We start from the raw sequence: 24,843 nt of genomic DNA, 5'->3' as shown, positions 1-24,843 counted from the left end.
GAGTAATGTCTTTTACAGTGAGAAAATAGCGCCGCCTGCTGAAACATCGAACGCATGTATTATATCATACCTTGTTTTAAAGGGACAGTTCACTCAAAAATGACAAATCTGTGAACATTTACTCAACTTGCATTATTTTGTTTCTTCAGTGGAACACAAAAGGAGAAGTCAGGCAGAATGCAAGCCTCAGTCACCATTCACTTTCATTGCATCCTTTTTCATAAAATGAAAGTGAATGACTGTTTCTACTCTCAGTGCACACGTCATGATAACTTCTTAAGAGGTAGTTTGGAATTTTACCATAATGAATGTAATTGCTAAAAAGAGCAGGTTTTGTTCTTTCATTCATTTTTTTATTGGGTGTAAATATATACACTGTAAAAAAAAAAAAGTTGTTTCAGCTTAAAATAATTTGTTACCCCGCTAGCTTAAAATTTTTAGTTTAGTCAACTAAAATATTCCAGTTGTCCCTTAAATTAACATCGAGTAACTTAAAATTTCAAGTTGACCACACTAAAAATTTTAAGTCAGCAGGGTAACATTATTATTATTATTATTTTACAGTGTATAAGATTAAAACAAACATATCAAATATATCAAAGGTACACAAAATAAAGGACATTTACAGACTTGTAGCAGAAAAGATACAGGAAAAAAATAATATTTTATTATCTTATCAGTAATATATATAATAATATATATAAGATTATCAATAATATATTCTTAAAGCAATTGTATATATAATAATATATCCTGAAACAATTCAGGTTTGCTTGATCCATTTTTATTTTTAGAAAAAAAACTTGTTAAAATGTATGTATCAAATATTATACATTTCTCAGTTGTATTGTATTGCATTATATGTTTTGCCCCACAATAAAAATTACAGAGCTTTGATCATAAAACTAAGCATGTAAATATACTAAGATATATTATTGGTATTTATATGCAACTGATATTATGCATTTTATGTATGCTGTCTGTTATACAAATATAATAGATTGACATTATAAGCTATCATAATTTTGTCATAAAATTGTGGAGTTTTTTTCCTTCTCGGTATTCTAAATATAGCCTCATATATCAAATATGAAACTAAATATAAAACAAATATTAGGCTTTATGTTTAGTAAAAGGTTCAATAAAACATCCCATTATTTTTTTTCTGATTATTTCATATGTCAGGCTAGGCCTATATTAGGCATGGAAGTGTGTTGTGATTTGATTAAAATAGATTTGCATATCGTGGTTGAATTAAACATATGGAAGCATATAATAGTACACCTAACACAAAGTTTCACAGAAGAGAGAAAATCATGTTTTATAGGCCTACAAAACATGAGAATGTGAGTTAATGATGACAGAATATCCATTTTGTGTGAACTGTCCCTTTAAGAGGGCTCAAACCCCACCAACTGGCGTTTATCTCTGTTCTCTATCTATAAACTGACTGGGAGGTGATAAAGTGTAGCTTAGAAATGTACATGGTTTGGGGCAAGACGACTATACACAGATGCAAATAAAGATAATATTATAAGAGCATATCATGGCATATATTAGAAGCAGCTTTTTTATTATTATTTTTTATTTATTACACATATTTTGTCCAATTTGGACGAATTACACACAAGAAATGGAACATATTTGTTAGCCTATAAAATATTGAAATAATCGGTTCGGAAAATGTACACTACATAAAGATTATCGCCATTTTAACGTCATTTTTGTGAGATAAAATATTTTTACGATTTATTTAAAAAAAATAATTAAAATTTTAAAATAAAATGACCTTCGTTGCATGGCGTTGGCATTTCAGAGGCGAGTGTTGTGAGCGCGCAGCGTAGGCGTTACGTCACTGAACTCCTCCAGCTCTGGGAAGATGCTGGTGTGTGTCTGCAAATAATAAAATCATAAAGCATTACAAAGAAAAAATAGGCCGCTTCCTCTCTATCAGACATCTATTGGACAGACGGTCGTTACATATCGGATGAAACAGACCAGCCATACAAGGTAAAACGATTTTTGGAAAAACCCCTATTGTGGTTTATAACAGGCTAAAATAGTATATGATACGTTTATTCAATATGTGCATATATTGATATTCAAATAGCGCCTCTTATTTACTGTCGCATTTGCTGGACAGCTATTACTAACAAAAGAGGAGGCAAATGTGTTAAGCCATGCAATGGTGGAGAGGAAGGACATTGAGGGAGGATGCTCAGGATTGTGGTGGCTGAGCAATTGCAGGGCTGCATTTAAAGGAAAATTAGGTTTAGTATATCTGTAATCTAAATTGTACTGATATAAGAATTGTAGTCTATGACTTTGCGCATTTGTAAGCCTTATTGACGTGGCTTCTGGTTGGTTTGTCAGCGTTGTTAACAGCCTTCACCTAAATACAACAGCATTATTCAATCGACAGCGATGAACACTGTTTTATAAATCATCAGCTGAGTATCCCATAATAATGTTAGCTTTTTCGTTGACATTAGATGTTTGATAACCTTGGAGTGTGAGTCTACAATAAAATCCCACCTTTCCTTCGATTCACTCATTCGGTGTGTAAATGGGAGAAGCTTTATTACATTAAATAGCTTGTGAATTATTTTTGTATATGAGAGTCATTGTCTATAGCACGAGCCAGATTTCTATTGAGATATGTATAATAATATTATGAACAATAGTAATAGTAGACGTGGTTTGGAGGAAAAAAGCTTAACATTCCTGACTGAACATAAAGCTTTTTTTTAATCTCTGCTGTTTGATGAAATCTGTGTCAAATATGTACTTTATTTGCTGCCTGTAATTGGTTTTGTACATATTAAGGGCATTTTTAAGCATGGCAAGTCTCAACATGAACAATTATATCTGTAACCTACTAAATCAAATTAGCATTACATACAAATGTAGGTGTAAATGATGCACAAGATATCATAACACAATAAACACTAACACTATATTTGAATATACAGTTCTCTACAGTCTACCATCCTGGTAGATTTGGACAAATTTCTAGTCTTCACATTCACCTTTTGTAGAGCTGAATTTAGTGTTTTTAACCAAAAACACTTTAAAACTCACATCTGAGACAGAGAATACAGATATCTGACAGCTACAGGTCATTTTGGGTTTTGTACAGCTACCAAACCCATCCCTAGATAAGCCCAGAATAAATATACATGGATATAATAATAACATTATACATATATGAATAACATTAGATATAATAAATTGAAAATAATACCTCAAAATTTAAATGGCTTTTGCATTTTTGCCTCAAAATGGTGTACACTCTCTTGTCATTTCTTATGTGATTATAGTATTATTTTGTGTGTTTTGAGGGTTTTGGTTTTTTATTTCATTTTACAGGCCACCATAGTTGCTCCATTTGACAGAAAGAGACAGAAGACCGGCCTTTGCTTGACAGATCACATTCCTAATGCTTGAGATGAAGATGACCTGGCCTGTATATTAGCACATTCCTTCACAATACATTTTCAGTGGGTTCTCTTGCTTGCTCTCTAAGCCTGCCAATATGTACGGAAGTTCACGCTCTGTGAGCAAAATGGACAGTAATCACAGCGGGGGAAGAAACAACCAGGGCAACTCTGGACGCTCGCCACGGCTGCCTCGGTCACCCCGTATGGGCCACCGTCGCACCAACAGCATGGGGGGCAGCGGCGGAGGCCCGGGCGGCTCTGGAGGCAAGACGTTGTCCATGGAGAACATTCAATCTCTCAATGCTGCCTACGCCACGTCGGGACCGATGTATATGAGCGACAACGAAGTTGCAATTGGCACCTCCTCTGACCTCCCTAAAAGCGGCTTAGCGACGGGGCGCTTTGGAGGCAGCATTCCTTATGGGGTCCGGGCAACTGTTACAGGCAGCACACCGGACATGGCCATGGTGCCGGCGGTGTCCACTGACTCTATGGGCTTTGGAGGGGAGATCCACGCTGCATCAACCGTTCCTCACTCGCTACGTCAGGCGAGGGACAACACCATCATGGAGCTCCAAGCCCAGCTTAAGGAGGTACTGAGGGAGAACGAGCTCCTTCAGAAGGAAATCGAGGTGAAGGAGAGCAAGCTCAGCTCTTCCATGAGCTCTATCAAAAGCTTCTGGAGCCCAGAGCTGAAGAAGGAACGTGCGCTGCGCAAAGACGAGGCGTCCAAAATAGTAGTGTGGAAGGAGCAGTACCGCGCTGTGCAAGACGAGACACAGGTGGGTACATCTGGCAGGATATGCTTGTTTTTAAGTATAAAGACATTTATTGCTGATCGGAGAGCTGTTTTGTGGTTTCAGTGGGATTTAGGATTAAAGCGTGTGCTTAAAGGAATCTAGTTTTAAATTAGGATCTTAGACAAGTACTAAAAGGCACTCTATATCTATAAAAGTGTACTTCTAAAGTGTAAGGCCTGTTCACACTATGGAGGGTAAATATACATTTTTACAATTGTTCTAATTGTATAAGAATATGGCAGTCCACACTAACTATAACGATAACGACACAGAGGAACGATAATGTTGAAACCACTTCCAGAAAATTTTTTTTTCGAGCTGGTGAATGATCAAAACACTGACATCAGTTGACAGCCAATCAGATTCTGACTGTAAAGAGCTTGAGTATTTAAAGCGGCAGACGATAAAACGGCAGTGCATGCTTATAATAAACATAACATTACTGTGCCTTGGTGTGGATATATAACAACACAACCACAGTATTGTTATTGTTAACCACAACTAAAACTATTTAAAATTGATAATTAAAATAAAGCTGAAATAAAATATATATGTTAGTATATACAAATATACAAATTAGATGAGAAATTTACACTTGAATGAAAACTTTGTTTAAACGAAACAAAAAACGTAAACGAAAATGATAAATGTTGCCTTGGTAAGAAACTAAAATAAATCGTTGAAGTAGTAAAATTACTAAAACTGAAATAAAACTACAAAAATAAAAAATGCTAAAAATAAACAATGAAAATGACAAAATCAAATAATAAAATGACTAAAGTTTAAACTAAATTTAAAATGAACACTGAAAATCTAAAGATAAAAGCTTATATATATATATATACATATATACACACACACACACAAATCACACACGCAATGTGAAATCACAAATATTTTTCATCTTTTTGATTATTCAAGATTTAAAAAAACTGGAGATGACAACTTGACATTCGTTTATTGACATAATGCATACTGTCATGGATAATACTATTTGTTTTAATAGTAAGAAGTATACAGTATATACTGCACGATGTTCAGTATTCAATACAATAGTATTTCATTCTGATCCTGAAATGCATGTGTCAGTTAGAACTAACCATCCAGGAACAGCTTAAACCAGCAAAAACCTGCAAACCATCTTAGGTTGGGTACTGCTAACTATTTATAGACAAAGATGATATAATCATCACATTTTTACTGCATCAATGCATTTTCATAGAATTATAGGAGTGAGAATTGCGTGATTAAAGATCCAGCTCATCTTCAGACGAGAAGGAGAAGTCTACCTCCGCTGTGAGGTGATGCTAATGGCCAATCCTGAAATGGACATCCTGGTCCTGCTGTGTGCGGCTCACTGCTGAGTTGACTGCCTGAATTCCTGCTAGCCACAATATGTTCAGTGTGCAATACATGAGCTAATTAAGGATGAAGGTCTGTTTTCTAATATTCAGTGGTTCTTTTAAATGTACGTTGAGATACTGGGACGAGTTTTGATGGCAGTGACAGTGGCATAGTCCTCCTGCGTTTAAAACACTCCCTTTATTTGAATGATTAGCTTCAAACTGTGATTCACTGCAACATGGCTGTCATGACAGATTTCCAGACGAAGGGGCGTACAGCACTAAGCTAATGACGGCTTGGTTATTCATTCTAAGCATAATCAGCATTATTACGCTCCTCACACCGTTCGCTCAAGATTGAAATTAACACGTGAATCATCAGAGAGCTCAGATTCTGTATGTGTTTTTTGGCGATTCTTGGCAAGTAGTTTTGTGCCTGTTGAGCTTAATGAGACCTCACCATTAATTATGGCACAGTTGTGTATGTGTGTGTATGATTAAGAAAATGTATATTTACTCTTGTTCAGTCTCCTTTTGGCTGCATACCAAGTTTGCAGCATAGGAGTCGCATCTGAATGGATGAATTTGGAGTAAAGAAAGTTTGAACCTTAGAACACATTTATTTCAGTCTCCTTGTCAACTTTACAACTGGTGTTGAAGACAAGTGTGATGGATTGTACATAAGCAGCATCTTACTGGCACAAAATAAAAATTAGGCAATTATTTATGAACTTTTGTTGTTGGAAAACTGAACTCAAAAAGAAAAGTTTGAAGAACTTCTGCTCTTTAGATCAGTAATTTGGGACTGAGGGTTTTTAACAATAAAATTATTACAATATTCCAAGTATATCTTGAAAATATTTATTCTAAAGCCATGTGATTGCTTTATGTGAGAAATAAACAACATTTAAGCTATTATTCACTGAAATTCAACTCTAGATCTCCTTGACAAATTAACGAGAGTTCATTAGAGAAATAATGATGTCTGATATTTGAATGAATCATTCTTATGAGTCAGATCTTTTTTTAAATTAATCTCATGATCCAGTTCATAAAACCTTAAAGGGATAGTTCACCCAAAAATGAAAATTCTGTCTTTAATTACTCATCCTCATGTCGTTCCAAACCCATAAGACCTTCGTTCAGCTTCAGAACACAAATTAAGATATTTTTGATGAAATCCGAGAGCTTTCTGACTCTGCATAGACAGCAACGAAACTGACACGTTCAAGGCCCAGAAAGGTAGTAAGGATATTGATAAAATAGTCCATGTGACTGTTTAGTGGCTCAACTACTTAGTGGTTCAACCGTAATGTTATGAGGCTACGGGAATACTTTTTGTGCAAAAAGAAAACAAAAATAAAAATTTTCAACAATTTCTTCTCTTCCGTGTCAGTCTCTGTCGCGCATTCACGAGAGTACCACGCATGTAGTTACAAATGAGATGTTTACATCATAACTCTTCTCAGTACTTACTCGTATTACTGCTTCTATGAAAGATGATGCTGTAGATTGAACTGTATTCACTGATGAATAAAGAGAAGCTTTCTATGAGATGCCATTATAAATAATAGGATAACAGCTGATAAATCATGGGAAACATCTTGGCTGTTAACTCTCCGTTATATCTGTTCCAAAATCTACCAACAGACATTGTCACTGGATAATCAACTACTTCTGTTTTTTGAAAGAATTAATATTGTAAATATTGCATATTACTCTCTTCTATCCATCATAGCACCTGCAGACAACCGTGCAGGCGCTGCAGGCCGAGCTGCGTATCCAGCGTGACTTGAACCAGCTACTCCAGCCTCCCGGGGAGCCGCTGGCCTGTGAGCCTAGCGAGGAGCAGGAGCGGCAGGCTCGAGAGGTGTTCTTGCTCCGGCGTACCCTGGAGGAGATGGAGGTTCGCCTGGAGACCCAGCGGCAGACGTTAATTGCTCGCGATGAGTCAGTCAAAAAGCTCCTGGAGATGTTGCACAGCAAGGGACCCTCCACTAAAGCCAGTGAAGAGGATCACGAGCGCACACGTCGCCTCGCAGATGCTGAGATGCACGCGCACCACCTGGAGAACCTTCTAGAACAGCGTGATAAAGAGCTAGCGGCTTTAAGAGAGGTATGTGATTGCTAGTACAAAATATAAATAAAAAAATATGAAAATTATATAATATGCTGAAAACAGTGTTACATATGGCATAATATACAAATAGGGTCAAATATAAATGAATATAAATAGGTTAATAATATACATAAATAGGGTAATATTTTTAAAACGTAAATAGGCAAATATATCTCAATTATATAAAAATAAATAAATTAATTAAAACAATACCAAAATCTTAATGTTTAGCAGTTTTTTCCCATTTAAAAAATATATTCCTTAAAATTACAATATTAAGATTAACATATAGACAACATATATTCTATTTCATAGATTATACACAAATTGTGTTTGCATTCATCAAGCTCGACCTTTCAGCTGTTACCCAAGTTATTGTCAGAAAAAGTATAAAATATATATATACAGTATATATATTTTAAATTCAATACCCACTCTAGTGTAGTATTTTTATAATTTTTTTGTTTTAGAAAATATATTTTTTTAATATGTATATACTGTAATATTTATTGCTATGAAACAAATTTGAACAAATAAAAATTTTTTTGTATGTTGACATAATACAGTTTGAATAACATTTACTGAAATGACAAACCTCATATAAAATGAATAGCACATACAACAGCTCATTCAATATTTAGTACAACTTCCTGAGGATGACAACCAACATTTTCTGAAGGTTAAGCACCTCCTTTCACTGAACATTTGCTATAAAAAAAAAGAAATAAAAAAGGCATTTTTAAAAAGGTTTAGTGCCATATAAGGTAAGTGTCATATACAGTCAACTAACTGCATTGAATTAAAGCAGAAAGACTATTCTCTCTTCATACTCCATTATACCACATTCAATTGCATAATGACCACAGCTATTCTCCTCAAAGTGCAAAAAAAGTAGGATACTTAATTGAACTAGATAGCAGGAAACCCTATTTGTACCTATAATAGAGTACAGCTCCTGCAATGTGATAGAGAATTCAGCCAAAACTAAACAGCACTGCTCTCCCTCAAGGTATGATGAAATATTGGAGAGCTCTATTTCTGGCACTGGTGTGAAGGAAGTGCCAACCATGTGTCTTTAATTCCAGGAGCTGCATCGCCGCCTCGAGGGGACACCAGAGACTACGAAAACCAAAGCTCTTCAGACTGTAATTGAGATGAAGGTAGTACTTTAGCTCCCATTTTAATTAATATGGCTGTTTACATATGATGACAGCAACCACATTAATGCTTTGTCCATTAGTGGATTAAAAGCATTTACAAATACATGTAAAATATCAAACAGTATTTTATACTGTTTGATATTTTACATGATATTTAAGTGCAAACTGACTGTTAAATGGACACTTAATTTCATGTTAATTGCATTTAAGTGAAAATGTATTATTAATCCAATTAGCTGAACTTCAAAATGCTTTTTACCCACTTAGGTAGGAATTAAGTACATCTTTATATGTAATATCATAATTACAAATATGGTTAAAGTGAAATATTGTTAAAATGTACTGCCGAATTTACTGACAAATAGTAGTTTCTATTTGAACTTGTAAAATTGTGTATTTTAATATACAGTATTTGTAATTATACATTTGCAATGGCAAAATTGAAAATTAACGTTAAATGTAAAATCAAATTACATTACAGTTAAGATTATAATCAAGTACTTTACATATGTACTCATAATAAAGAACTTTAGTATGTATCAAAATAAGTATTTTTTTAAAGCATGATAAAATTTTATTAAAACATTTAACATTTAAAATGTACTTTAAAACTTAAAAATGACATAATAAAGGTTATGGAACATAGTCATGATAATGACACTTAAGTTGTCTTTTGTTTCATTAATAATATATTATCTGCCAGTACAGTTTTTTTTTAAATATACTTTCAAGATTTGAAATACGATTCAAGTTCACAACACAAGTTCAATACAATTAAGCATACACAAATTATATCATCATTTACTCACCTTAATGTTATTGCAGACTTGTATTATTTCTTTCTTCTGTTGAAGATATTAAAGTGCTAGTTCACCCAAAAATGACAATTCTGTCATCGTTTACTCACCCTAAAATTGTTCCAAACCTGTAGGAATTTCTTTCTTCTGTTGAACACGAAAGAAGTTATTTTGATGAATTTTGGTAACAAAATATTTGGTGGTAGCCATTGAGTTCCATAGTATTTTTTTAATACTATTAAAGTCAATGGCTACCAGGTGAGTAAATGATGACAGAATTTTTATTTTTGGATGAACTGTCCCTTTAAGGCAGGGTGTTCATGTTTCATATAATGAAAGTAAATGGTAACCAAAAATGGCACAACAGAAAAGTAGCATTAAGTTGCATGTTCAAATTCAGCACATTTGATTTGGTTAATAGACAAATAATCATATTTTTGATGCATCTCTTAGGATTCTCAGATCAGTTCTCTAGAGCGGGGCCTCAGAGAACTGGAAGACCAGGTCATGATGCTTCGCTCCAGTAGCATGCTTAGCTGTGAGGAACGGCAGGAGGAGGCCAAGCAGATGGAGGTCTACCGCAACCACACCAAGTTCATGAAGAACAAGGTACTGCTCAGCCTGCTTTAGAAGAACACATCCAGATTAGTCTCATGTACGAATAACAAACCTTGAATAATTCTGTTATGCAGATGGACCAAGTTAAGCAAGACCTTTCCAGGAAGGACACCCAGCTCCTTGGCTTGCAGACCAAGCTGGAGACCCTTACTAATCAGTTCTCTGACAGCAAACAGCATATTGAAGTGCTTAAAGAGTCTCTGACTGCCAAAGAACAACGTGCTGCTATTCTACAGACAGAGGTAGTAGATCAGGCCAGTGATTGGTCTTCACCCATCACACCAGCAGATTCTCTGAGCATGGCATACAACTCTTTTTGCAGGTGGATGCTCTGAGGTTGCGTCTGGAGGAGAAGGAGACCATGTTAAACAAAAAGAGTAAGCAAATCCAGGAAATGTCTGAAGAAAAGAGCACACTCAATGGAGAGATCCATGATCTGAAGGACATGCTGGAGGTCAAGGAGCGTAAAGTCAACGTACTTCAGAAAAAAGTGAGGACTGGATTTCACCAAATGCATACTTTTTTTAAATTGTACTTTTCATTACAGGAAACTGTTAAAAACAATGAACAAAATGTTGTCTTAATACACATGTCAGAAATGTCACCAATGTCACCAATCCACTATTCTTAAAAAATACATAGTCATGCATTATATCATACATTAAAAAATACATCTACAATAACCTAATGAGTAATTAATACTGTTAAACTAATGATAAAGATGTAAATCTGAAACAGATTCAAAGATAACAGAACAATGATCAAAACATTAAATAAATATAAAAATAAAATAAAAATAATAAATCAAACTATAATAAAATAGAGAAAAATAAGGTAAAATATAAATGATAAAAATACAATAATAATAATATAACATACAATACTACTACTACTAATAGTATTAATGCTACTACTACTTTATTACTGCTAATAATGAAACATAAAGAAAAATAAATAAATGACTTACCCAGCTTATTCATTTACATATATAACTATATATATATTACCTATATAACTTTAAGCATGAACAAAGAACAAAACTAAGAGTAAAATTACCTCTGGATGTTCGCCAATACATAGATTTAACAATAATAAAAACAAATTAAAAAATCACAGTTACTACAGTTATTGTTACTGTAAAAACATAATATTAGGGTTTATTATAAATTGATTAATGGCATTTTAGCAGAAACAAATGATTTCCATTGTGTATTTTAATATGAGCACATCCAAAAATATCATAAAATAAATACATAATAAAAATAAATTATAAGGTAACACTTTAGTATAGGGACCAATTCTCACTATTCACTAGTTGCTTATAAGCATGCATATTAATAAAATATTGGCTGTTTATATTCTGTATGACCATATTAACTATTAATACGCAGCAAATCAGGAGTTTATTGAAGCAAAAGTCATAGTTAATGGTTTGTTAGTAGTGAGGATTGGACCTTAAAATAAAGTACAGTATGACCAAAATTAATTTTGTCAAAATGATCCAGGTCGAAAAATATGTATCATGCATATTGGTGAATTGCCAAAGTATAAAAACATTTTTATAGACTAAAGAAGTACAATTAATTACTAATCTTTATTATGCAGTATTTTGAATCATCATTATAAAGTATTTTCAAAAATTGTGGGGAAAAGTGTGTCAGATGTTTTGGGGTAAGCTGTGCTTTACCTTCAAATGCAGGAAATATTATTAAAAATAGTCTTAGAAAATGTTTAAAAATGCCAATTCACATCAATCTTACATCAATTCCTGTGTCTCAGATTGAAAACCTGCAGGAGCAGCTGAGGGATAAAGAGAAGCAGATGAGCAGCCTTAGAGAGAGGGTGAAGTCCCTACAGACAGACACGTCTAATACAGACACGGCCCTCACTACACTGGAGGACTCACTGGCCGAGAAGGTGAGGTTCACCTCTAGAGGACACTATAACACACCACCGGACTACAGGACAAATCACTGGTGCTCTTCCAAATGGCATCAGCATGGTCGTAGACTAGAGTCGAAACATCTGCGCTTTGGTTATAAACATTTCATGCTCCTTGTATATGCTTTCTTTTGGCACTGTGTTAATGTGTCCCCTTGTAAACAGGAACGTATTATTGAGCGCCTGAAGGAGCAACGTGACCGCGAGGAACGAGAGAAGGCAGAGGAGCTGGACAGTAGTAAAAAAGAGCTGAGGGAGTTAAAGGAGAAAGTCAGCATGCTGCAGGGAGACCTGTCAGACCGAGAGGTTAGAGATCACCAAACAGTCCTGAAAGACGAGTGGAAACACCATTAAAAACACATAACAAGATTATGAAAACATCTTCAGCTGTAGAACAACGTGCAGCTATTAACTGTGCAAAATACACTACACAAAACATTGTATTTTGTTGGGTAATGATATTAATTTATATGAATATATATATATATATATATATATATATATATATATATATATATATATATATATATATATATAAAAGACCAGCCATTAACTATATCAAAACTTAACAGAGAATATATCTTGGGTTTATTTTTCATACCCCATTGGCAAAAAGTTTTTAGCACATATCTAACAAAATATAGTAAGGTTTATGCTTAACAAAAAGAAAATATTATTGGCCAATGAGTTTGAGATAAACTCAATTCAAGATATATTCTTGAATTTTGCTCTCAAGTAAATCCTAAAATATTTAATATATATATCAGATATTTTCAAGATAGTCTTATCACAATTTTGCATTTCAAGTTCATTTATGTTGGATTGTTAAGTTTATTTATAGTTTGTATTACATTTATTTAATATTTTGTCTTTTTTAGATTTTAGTTAAATGTTTTATTTTAGTAGTTTTGTTATGTGCTTTTGTCAATTTTATTATTATTTTTAAATATTACTATTTGTTTTGTTTCATTTATTTTTATTTTAGTTTTCATTTGAGTTCTGTTTTTGTTTATTTTATTTCCATTAGTAATTTTAGTTCTTCAAATGAAACTTATTTTTGTTAGCTGCCTTGGCAACGATTCTCGTTTAGTTTTTCATCTAATATTTATATTTCAATATTTTAATTGACAAAAATGTTAACAATAATAACCCTGCTAAGTTAAGGATATTTAGATTTTTTTACTGGAACGCAAGAAAAAATACTGATTAAGAAAATGATTTGATATTTATTACGAAAATAAGGTCTTGATGTATCTAATATGTGTAAAAAATACTTTGGAGTCATTATTCACATAATATAGTCAACTTCGAAACATGCTTTTAGGCAGATATCCTATGTGACAGGTTGGTTGAGAGCCTGTGAAAACAGATAAACCGTGATGAGCTTCTAAAGGTACATGTATACTACAAGTGTTTGATGGCTCTATACCCGGGACCTCAATGCTGAGTTTGGTTTCAGACTTCTCTGCTGGACCTCAAAGAGCATGCGTCGTCGCTGGCCTCGTCTGGCCTGAAGAAAGACTCCAAATTGAAAAGCCTAGAGATCGCCCTTGAGCAGAGGAGGGAGGAATGCATTAAACTTGAGAACCAACTAAAGAAGGTGAGCGAGAGTGTATTTATTCCAAAGATTGGTACCTTATATACAAATAGAATTCCAACCAGCAATTTACCATGATTTCTAAAAAAAAAACTGCAAAGGCTGTAGAAATTCATTGGACAAAAAATGTGGGAACCCAATGCATAGTATAAGTATGCAAACTGGGATGTAGCTATTATAAACTACAAATGGGAGTGTAAGAATGGCTGTATATATGTGAGTTTGTGTATCTATTAGGCCCAGAGTGCCGCAGCCAATTCACAGGCCAACGCAGAGATATCTGAGAGGATTTATTCACTTGAAGCTGATGTGGCCAGACACCGAGAAGACTCCGCCAAAGCTCAGGCTGAAGTTGATCGTCTATTGGACATCCTGCGTCAGATGGAGAACGAGAAGAATGACAAAGACAGAAAAATCAGTGAGCTGGAGAGGTCAGTTTGTTTCCCTGATCGTCTTGATTGGTGTCGCGTTGGTAAAGCAGTACAAATGTGTTACGTCTTTATGCATTTTTTGCTGCCGTGTTTAAGCATCGCCATCAAAATGTTTTCAGTGTCTGCGTTTGATGAGGTTGATGTTTTGACTGGGCTTCTTTCCCTCCCCTTTGAGTTTTGCGTTGAAGCACAGATCACATGTTTTTTTCTCACACTGAGTGGCCTTTGAACTTCTGCTTTTTGTCTCCCTCTTTTTCACTTTTTCACCTGGAAATGTGTACCTAGTGTGACTTCCAGGTTAGTAAATACACGTGTACTTCCACACACATAAATGGAGTCCTCAAGAACTAGAGAATAAATCTGTTAAAGACCCCATGAAATCAAAGTTTTGTAGCTTTATACTAGTGCATACTTAAATTTTGAGAGACCGAAAAGTAAAAAAAAAAAAAATACTTTTTAATGATGTGCATTTAAAATTTACAGTCTTTCGCTTCCTGGAAAACTGGTCAAAAATATTAATGACACATCCTGAAATAGATCATTTTTCTGGGGATGCACCAATATTAAAATTCTAAAATTTAGGCATCTCAACAATATAATGTACAATATAAGAAATTGCTATTCATTTTGAGATTTGCTCAAGATTACACTTAACAGTGTTATTAAATTATTAGTGTTTCTTAAAGATGAACTTTAAATTAGTTTTAGATGACAGCAAAAGTTGTTTAAATATAAAAATAGGGAAAATGAGCATGAAAAAATATAAAAATTAATGTTAATATTAGAAATGTATATAATTATATAATACAATAAAATTACATATCTGATAATTTATCTGATATCAAATCAATTTAAAAAAAGTCTATTTAACCAATATTATTGTGCATCAATTTTGTCCAATCACGAGCTCTCTAGAATAAGATTGTTCCAGCCCTAATCCCACCGGACACTGTCTTGAAAGTTCATGGATGGCATAAATAAAGTGTTTTGCCTATTAACAAAATAAATAAATAAACACAAAAACAAGCCCTTCGTTATGGCCTACGGAAAACTACTTTTGTCAATCAGTTTCATGGGGTTTTAAATGAAAAGAAAGCAAGGCAATGTATTTTGTTCCTTTGTATAATCGCTGTTTTAGCTTTATGACTAGCACAAGGAAGTTATTATTTATGTGATCAGGCTTAGTGATATTTATTATCCAATAATAAAACCAGCTGTTTTTCCAGCTATTAAATAGTCCCCTCCACCCCAAATCTCTTAAACTCTTTATTTTGCTACCCCAGAGAGTTCCTCTCGCAAGTGCTTCATGTTTATATTTCAGGCAAATGAAGGAGCAGAGTAAGAAGTCCTCTGGCAAACACAAAGAGCCGTCAGGGAAGGGCAGAAATGTCAACGATGGCCCACAGCAGGTGAGACAAACAGTGAGACAAACAGAGAGATAGTTATGACAGCTTTGTCATAATCTCCTCTGTTTTGACAGATCGCTGTATATTTAAACATTGTCAAACTGTGCTGGTGTGCGTATGATGATGTGAGCCCCGTCTACCTCAGGAGTCCCTGCGGCAGAAGGCAGAGCGCATCGAGGAGCTGGAGGAGGCTCTCAGAGAGAGCGTTCAAATCACTGCCGAGAGGGAGATGGTGCTGGCACAGGAGGAGGCTGCACGAACCCATCAGGAGAAACAGGTCAATACTACAAGACTTACTATTTCAGAATCGACTTGTGACTCCTTAACTATTTGATGCATCTCCATGATATGCCACCCTAATGTTCTTGACACAAGATGCTCAAAATAACAGTGAGTTGTGATGCAGTTGTCAAAGATGTCTGTATGTTTATGTGCTGATTAAGGGGATTAATTTAAAGACGCAACTTCTTAGAGAGTGGTTTACTGTGAAAACTGTCTAAAAGCTAAAGCACAGCATGCTGGTTCTCAATCAGGCGGCCTCAGCAAACTTCCAAGATGATTTCATTTGATTTAAAATAAGATAAAACAAGCAATAAAATAAACCAAAACAATTAAAAATCAAGATTTTTTTCTTTAAAGAACCAGGATTTCCACAGTCTTGAAAAACCTGAATATATGATGAAGCCAAATTTTTATTAAAGTGTGATTTTCAGACCTAGAAAATTTAAAAAGTAAATTTACTATTTATTTATTTTTATTTTTTTTGTGGGGGGGGGGGGGGGGGGGGGGGGTAAATAGAAGTCCAGTTAATAGCAGGAAACTAGAAAAACCATGGAGTCTTCAAATATTGTTGTGGACAATGGGAGGGCCTAATCAAAACACCACCACAAAATATCAAGACTAGAAAAATAAAAGGGGTAGGCAGTGTTGCCAAGTGGTTTTCCCGGGGAATTGGGATACTTTAACAATGTTGCCGCAGGTTGTTTTCATGACCGCGGGTTGAAGCGAGCCCAATAACGTGATGTTTAGCCCCTGGAATGTGAATGTTTGAATTTAAAAATGAAGTGAACAAAGGACAGAGTTCTTACTGACATAAAGTTCGTCAAATGAAGTTTATTGTTTGGTTTCTGTGTAGACCTGCATTTGCCACTCTTGTCATTTACCTACTATATGCAAATCGGTGTGCGGGGCTAAACAGGCAGTGATGTAGAAGCAGGCGTTGATCTTCTTCTGCAGAGGTGGGGTTTAGCCACACTATTACGTCATAAAGTGGCACATTCCACAACTCAGATTTCTCAGTTCATGGCCCCCTTAATGTTTTTTGAAAAAAACACTTGACAGATAACTGATCATGATGTGTTAGTTAAGGTGCAGTCACATTAGTGAAAATGTCGAAAGAAATTCACATTAGTGAAAAGAACCTTTAACATCCATTGAATCTTTCAATTGCACAAAAAGTGGAAAAAGGTTCTTTAGATACCTAAAATGTTCCTCAAACTAAGACAAAAATGGTTCCTTTAAGAACTGTTCAAGAAGGATTCTGTGGCAAACAAAAACAAAAACACAATGATTGTTCTGTGAAATCTTCATTTTTAAGACCGTAGTGTAGCGATGAATCACAGGTTACACAAAAGTCACTTTCAGACCAAGCAGCTTTCTGGTCAACTTGGCAAATTTGCGTGACCACCTTCAACATGATGCAGAATATGAGTTGGAGAAAAATCTTTTACACTCACGCAACATTCCCGATCACGTGGATTCCTATTTAAGTTACTGGATTTCACCCACAAAAATTCCCAGAACAGTGATAAATGTGACAACACATTTAGTCACTTTGCGAAGTACAGAATAAACAGTAATGAATAAGTTACCTTCTGTTTATGTCTTAAAAGATGGAAGAGCTACTGGGAGCAATGGAGAAAGTGAAGCTGGAGCTGGAGTCCATGAAGGCCAAGATGTCATCCACCCAGCAGTCTCTGGCAGAGAAAGAAGCTCATCTGACCACACTGAGGGCCGAGAGGAGGCGACACCTGGAGGAGGTGCTGGAGATGAAGTACGTTATGAACTTTATTTGTACATCTTATCATAACAGTGCTTGCAAAGAAACCGAAAACTGTGAATCAGTGCAGACCGAAAGGATGAAGTGAGTGTGCAGACGTTTTGTGAAAATAAAAAAAAAAGTATTTTGCGCAGACTGCAGGCTATATTCCATATGTAGGTTGCACATTCAAAGCAGATAGTTTTTTGACTTTATCCTGTTTTATACATTAATAAATCAAAACAGTGACTAAACGACCAACTTCGCGTTGGTCTTCATAGCTGCATGAAAAACAATAGTGTTAATTAGATTTAAAATTAATTATATACAGAAAGTAACATAATACAAGAACTCTTCCATCTTTTTTATAATGAATGAAGCTGTCATTGCTACATTACATAGTTTCATGCGTCTGGATACAGCATGAGCTCGTTGACTGTCCCTACTCAGATTTCTTCCATTATAATCAATAAAACTGCCGACAATGCAGAATAAATCTCTTATTTACAGCATATTTTCTGGTTTTGTTGTGTTGCTCACTTGCAATGTATATATATTGGATGTCCATCTATCTACATTGAAAATTAGTGGTCTGATACAGTGGAATTTGACCTATTGGTAAGTTAGTTCATAATCTTCATTATTTATTTATTAATTGAACACATGCAGTCTAGTCCTTTAGTGTCATGCATCAACATATAGTATGTAGGAACAGCAACAAACAGCAGATTGTTAAGATTTAAAATATATTTCATCTTCGACTGCCGTTTGTGCAGGATACGCATTTGCTATGTGTTATAATGAACTTAATGAGATCTAAATAAATTGCTTTTCCAGATAAATTTAAATCATTAAATATCCATTGTTCACATGAGAGCTTTTTCTGAGGTTACTTTGGCAAGCAGTAGTGCTAATAATATAAATCAGTTAATAGAGAGTAAACGGGGATAAACATCATGACAGAAAAATAGGCTGTAAAACTTTAACTTGGTACATTTTTTCGTGCCATGTATTTGTGCAGATAATAAATACAGAGGATGATTCATTCTGCACGTGGCTTGTTCTGTTTGCTATTTCTGTCTCCACACTTCAGCCCTGCACCTGGGAAACTGTAGAAAACCTGAGAATAAGCAAGCTATTTCAGTCTTTCTGAGACAATTATGCACAATCATTTTGACAAAATCCATATTCCCCTGAGATGTTTTGTACTTGTGAAAGCAAACATCCTTTAACCTGCTCCATCGAGTGTTGTAAGCCTCCTGGTCATTGTCAATGAGGTCAATTGCTTTGAAGAGGATTTCCACAGTACTTCGGTAAAGTGCTGTTAGACATCGAGCTTAGACTACTAATCATTTCAATCAGAGTAATTATGGTTTTGAAAATGTTTTATTTTTTCATTTTTGCTCCACAAAAAATTCACATTTGAATTTTGTGCAATTACTACTACTACTACTACTAAAATACTTTTTGACATTGGGCTTGGACTTGTAATAATTTCAACCAGTGATATTATAGTTTTGAAAATGTAATTTTGTTTTATTTATAGTTTTAATAGTGTGCAATTAATAATAGTAATAATAATAATAAAGTGCTTTTTGACATTAAGCTTTGACTTTGAGTCAGTTTAACCATGCAGGGTAGTTTTGAACATGTAATTTCATTAAATTTTTTGTTCTTAATTTTAATTAATGATGTTTGGCATTGGACTTTGCCTTAATAGTCTGCAATTATTATTATTATTATTAGTGCTGTCAAATGATTAATCGCGATTAATCGCATCCAAAATAAAAGTTTGTTTACATAATATGATATGTACGTGTACTGTGTATATTTATTATGTATATGTATAAATACACACACACGGTATATATTTTGAAAATATTTACATGTATATACATTTATATTCTTATATTTGATATTATATATTAATATATTTAATATATAAGCATAACATATTTTTCTTAAATATATACATGCATGTGTTTGTATTTATACATACATAATAAATATATACAGTATACACATAGATTATGTAAACAAAAACTTTTATTTTGGATGCGATTAATCGTTTGACAGAACTAATTATTATTATATTATAATTATTGTATGTTATTTTATATAATTATATTATATTATTAATGATAGTATAAATGCTGTTTGACATTCGCCGTTGACTTCTACTAAATTCAACCAAGGTTAATATAGTTTTGAAAATGTAATTAAATTTTTGTATTTTTGCTCTTAATTGTAATAATAATAATGAATAATATATAATAATAAATATTTATTAATATAATAAATATGTATTAATTAATAATAAATTCTGTTTGACATTGGCCGTTGACTTCTAATATTTAAACCAGGGTTATTATAGTTTTGATAATTTAATTTTGTTTTATAACTAGTTTTGTTTTATAAGTAGTTCATTTGAAATAGTTTTAATAATAATAATAACAATAATAATAATTATTATATAGATTTGTTTTTAATAATGCTGTCAATCGCATCCAATATAAAAGTTTTTGTTTACATAATATATGTATGTGTGCTGTGTATATTTATTATATATATATATATATATATATATAAATACACACATGCATGTATATATTTCAGAAAATTTTTGTTTATATATTAAATATATTTAATTATAATATAAATTATATGAATATAAATATTTTCAAAATATATGCTGTATGTGTGTGTATTTATATATACATAATAAATATACACAGAACACACATATATATTATGCAAACAAAAAAATTATAATTTTGTATGCAGTTAATCTCAATTAATCGTTTGACACCATTAGTTTTCAATTTAGTTAAAAATTATTTTGTTACATAACTTGATTTCAACAATTGTAACTCACAGACAGGAGGCTCTGCTGGCAGCCATAAGTGAGAAAGATGCTAACATAGCCTTGCTGGAGCTGTCTTCGTCCAAAAAAAAGAAGACACAAGAGGAAGTGGCCCAGCTGCGGAGGGAGAAGGATCGTCTGGTGCAGCAGCTCAAACAGCAGGTACGGACTGCGTCACAAGGCTCAGACCGAGCTTATCTGTCTGTCCTCAAGGTCAAGTTGTTTGTTCGCTTTAAATTTAGAGTTGCTGTAGAACATAAAAGGCCTAGACAAAATACATCTTTGTTTTGACTGGTGAGTTTCTGAATGCAAACAAGGTCTATTGATGTGCTTTTAACTGATCTCTTCTCAAACACCCCCCTCCCAACCTTTTGTTTTCATCCGTTTCTACCCACCCCAAATCTTTCCTTACATCTGTGCCTCCTCTTTTTTCCTAGACACAGAACCGTATGAAGCTCATGGCGGATAATTACGACGACGGCTACTTGAAAACACCACCTGACCAGACCAACCACAAACCTCCAAAATCACCCGATCAGGTCACAATCTGGTCCTACAAACATTGGGACAGTCCACCCCAATATGAAAATCCTGTCATTATTTACTCACTCTCATGACATCCCAAATCCGTGAATAAAATGAGGAAATTATGACAGCATGTTCATTTTTGGGTGAACTGTTACTTTATAATTGTTACGGTCATCAGCTTTTTTTGTTTAGTGGAAATTCAATATGGCTGAATATGACATAATTGTACCGTTGCTGTATTTTGCTTATCACATATACATGAAAGCTTAATCTTAACTGCAAGCTAAAGAAAGACAAATTGGAGGTGTGGTCAGTTTCATTTCATTACTTATTAATAAAATATTCATACTAGAAACTGAATTGGAAACGGATGCTCGGCCGTCCATTTCCATTGCAGTTGCGTTGTCGTAATTGAAATGAAGCTGCCCTCATCTCCAACGCAGACGCCATCATTTCCTTTTACTGCCTTCATATTGATCACAACTTCTCAACCCTATGGATTTCTATTATTCATGACTGTAGAAATCGCCCCTAATCGCAGATCCAGGATCAGTTCACCTTAAACCTCGTACTATGGTATTTCACATTGACATGCTGAAAGCTGATCCTGCGTCTGCGCTTACGGGTCGCTTCTACCTGGATAAATACGCATACTAACCTGATCTTTTTTCCCATGCTGCACTTGGCTAAAACCCTGCCATCTCTTAACCAATAGGATGATGAGGAGGGCATTTGGGCATAGCCTCACTGGCAGCCATTTTGTTTTAGAAGGGTGAGCATTTCTTTGATGGACATGTAAAAGCCAATCTCAGCTGCCCTGATCCTCCCCATGTGACATCAAACCCTGCCTGTCCCGCTGTGCCTGTTTGAGATTATTGGCTATGTCACTGCAGTGCAAACAAGCTTTCCTGTGGGATGTTTTATTAACAAAGGACTTTTCATATTTCAAAGGCAATTTGTTTTGATTTAAAACCTACACACATATAACTCATTTAGAACTGCACTGCTATGAAATAGTCTACAAATCTCATTTCTCCTGGTTTTGTTTTTCCCCATTTTGAAGCCTGTTATCTCTTTGTACGTTTTTGTGGTTAAACACAATCCCAGATGGTGCATTAAGACTGTATTTCCTACAGTCTCCACACTTGCTCTCACCAGATTCAAATCCTTTTCTACAGAAACAAAATCATTTTTAAACATGATGATAAACAATTTTTAATTAGCAGGTTTACAAAACTTAGTTACATTATTCACTTTCCATTACAGTACATGTATAATATATGTAATATACAGGATACAAATAACATACAAAATTAAATTTGTATGTGAATTTTTCATAAAAATGTCAAGTACAAAGTTAAATATCCAGTATAATAAATAATGTGCATAGACAGTGGTTTGAGGCCACATCGAGAATCTGAGATTCAAAATTTAATTTAAATCTGTATAATAAACAAAGAAAGTTTAAGCATTTGTTATATAGAACATCCTAAATATTAAAAAAAATCTGAAATTATAGATTCAAATGTTTGGGACATTTCTTTGTTGAAGTACATGTACTGTAAAATAAAGTGCAAACAATAGTTCTGTTTCATATAAATGTTGTCATTTTGAACTTTCTTTTCATCAAAGAATCACCAAAAATATTAATCAGCACAAATGTTTTCAACATTGATAAAAAAAAATATTTCTTGAGCAGCAAATCAGCATTTTAGAATGAATTCTGAAGGATCATGTGACACTGAAGACTGGAGTAATGATGCTGAATAAATTACATTTTAAAATATATTCAAATAAAAAGCACCTATTTTACATTATAATAATATTTAACAACATTACTAATTTTACGTAATATTTTATCAGATAAATGCAGAATTGGTGACTTCTTGCAAAGACATTAAAAAATCTTTCTGACGTCAAACTTTGGACTAGTATATTACAATTAAATTATGATAGTAAAAATGCTAGTATTGACCAGGGATGCTCATTTTGATTGTATTTTCTAACCAATAGCCCATGTATGTCAGCCCATCTTTATCCATGTGTTTTAATTTTTTTAATTAATTAACGAATGACTTCCAACCCAAAATGCAGCCATTATTAAATATACCCATTTGAGTTAGTCTAGCTAGAGGAAATTACTGCACGGCAGTTTGCTGTCAGTTTACAGAAACATCAACTAAAAAGGAAGACTCATTTATTAGTATTTAACTAAACCAATGTTCACTGCAAGCATGACCCAGAATGAGAAAAGATATTAACAAATAAAGTAAAATCAAATTAAGATGACAATGCTTGTTGCACCACCAGAATGATTCCTTATAAGAGTCCTCCTGCAACAAAAACGGTCACAGTAATATAATGAAATTGAATGACTTTTCACTGTCTTGGGTACTGTCTTGTCTCGTCTCATCATGTCTAAAAAGCACGTGTTTGCATGCCAATACATCTTGTGTCTTTTAAAAGCATCGTGCTGATAGAAATGATGTGCTTGCAGTGAACAATATCAACGCAAGCAAGCTGAAGTTTGCAAATGCATGAGAACAGACTGTCTGTTTCCCATAATCCTCTGCGTGTGGTAGTAACAGTGTGTCTGCTCTGTAGATAAGATCTGGGCGGAAAGCTACAGTGCACAGGAGCTCTACACCGGCCACCTGATTATCCTGTACAACCACCCAAACCCCTTTACTTACACAATCAACTCAGCCCACATCTCATCACACCAGTTACCCAGAACCCACTGCCAGCGACCACACGCATTCTCACAGGTAACACTTACATGTTTGCGCATGTCAAAGCTTTTCAAAGTACTTTAAAAGAATTTTCTTGAGGTGCATAAGCAAATCATGAACTTTTATGTTATGGCTTTTAACTACTGAAACAATTATATATACAGTCCCCTCCAAAGGTATTGGAGCAGTAAAGACAAAATTGCTCTGTCGGCTGTGGAGTCAAGACATTTGCAAATATGATTAAAAGATGAATATGAGATAAAACTACAGAATGTCACATTTTATTATTAGCCGTTTCAACACATACGTGTTTTACCAGCTAAGAAGTTCAGCACTTTTAGAGTTCATCCCACTCATTGATGTTAGCATAAGTATTGGGACAGTTGAACATAAGGCAGATATAAAAGATTAAAAGCTATTATTTAGTTGCAGATCCCTTGATCACAATCACAGCAGTGAGTCTGTGACCCATAGACATCACCAGACTCTTGGTCTCATCCTTTGAAATACTTTCCCAGCCTTTAATGCAGCCAATCACAATTGTTGTTTGTTTTGTGGAGTTTCTGCCTTTACTCTCCTCTTCAGCTGCTGAAATTCATGTTCAATCGGATTTAAATCTGGAGATTGACTCGGGCAATCTAAGACTTTCCATTTCTTTGCCCTTATAAATTCCTTGACTGAACTAGCAGGGTGTTTTGGGTCATTGTCCTGATGCAATATGAAGCACTTCCCAATGAATCTGGTGGCATTTCTTGAATATTGGTAGGCAAGATGGTTTTGTACCCTTCCAAATTCATTCTGCTACTGTCATCATACATTAAGTCATCAGTAAAGTTGAGAGGGCCTGTTCCAGAGACAGCCATGCATGCCCATGCCATGACACCACCTCCACCATGCTTTACAGATGAGGCTCTATGCTTGGGATCATTGCAGTTCCCTTTTTTCCCCCACATTTTTGCTTTCCCATCACTTAGATAAAAGTTCATCTTTGTCTCATCGGTCCATAAACACAGTTCCAAAACTCTTCTGG

At 34.3% G+C, this 24,843-nt stretch overlaps 1 protein-coding gene across 3 annotated transcripts; it reads left to right on the top strand.

Moving 5' to 3' along the window:
- Positions 1-3,535: 3,535 nt before the first annotated feature.
- LOC306868036 (ELKS/Rab6-interacting/CAST family member 1-like) lies at positions 3,536-23,739 on the top strand (the record flags this gene model as incomplete). Of its 3 annotated transcripts, none has more annotated exons than XM_079414017.1 (16): positions 3,536-4,222; positions 7,322-7,699; positions 8,788-8,862; positions 10,113-10,268; positions 10,352-10,519; positions 10,600-10,767; positions 12,057-12,194; positions 12,384-12,524; positions 13,678-13,818; positions 14,053-14,276; positions 15,568-15,655; positions 15,798-15,929; positions 17,545-17,705; positions 20,568-20,715; positions 20,991-21,092; positions 23,686-23,739. In XM_079414017.1, 16 exons carry the CDS (start codon positions 3,536-3,538, stop codon positions 23,737-23,739), a joined length of 2,961 nt encoding a protein of 986 aa, XP_079270143.1. The 3 variants fall into 3 exon arrangements, with proteins under 3 accessions (XP_079270143.1, XP_079270145.1, XP_079270144.1); XM_079414019.1 differs by lacking the exon at positions 23,686-23,739 and adding an exon at positions 21,797-21,853 and having other exon boundaries at positions 14,053-14,246; XM_079414018.1 differs by lacking the exon at positions 23,686-23,739 and adding an exon at positions 21,797-21,853.
- Positions 23,740-24,843: the final 1,104 nt, after the last annotated feature.

Source organism: Barbus barbus, assembly GCF_936440315.1.
Source record: "Barbus barbus genome assembly, chromosome: 50".
NCBI lineage: Eukaryota > Metazoa > Chordata > Actinopteri > Cypriniformes > Cyprinidae > Barbus > Barbus barbus.
The sequence above is the reverse complement of the archived record's forward strand: the minus strand, read 5'-3'. Positions and strand labels throughout refer to the sequence as shown.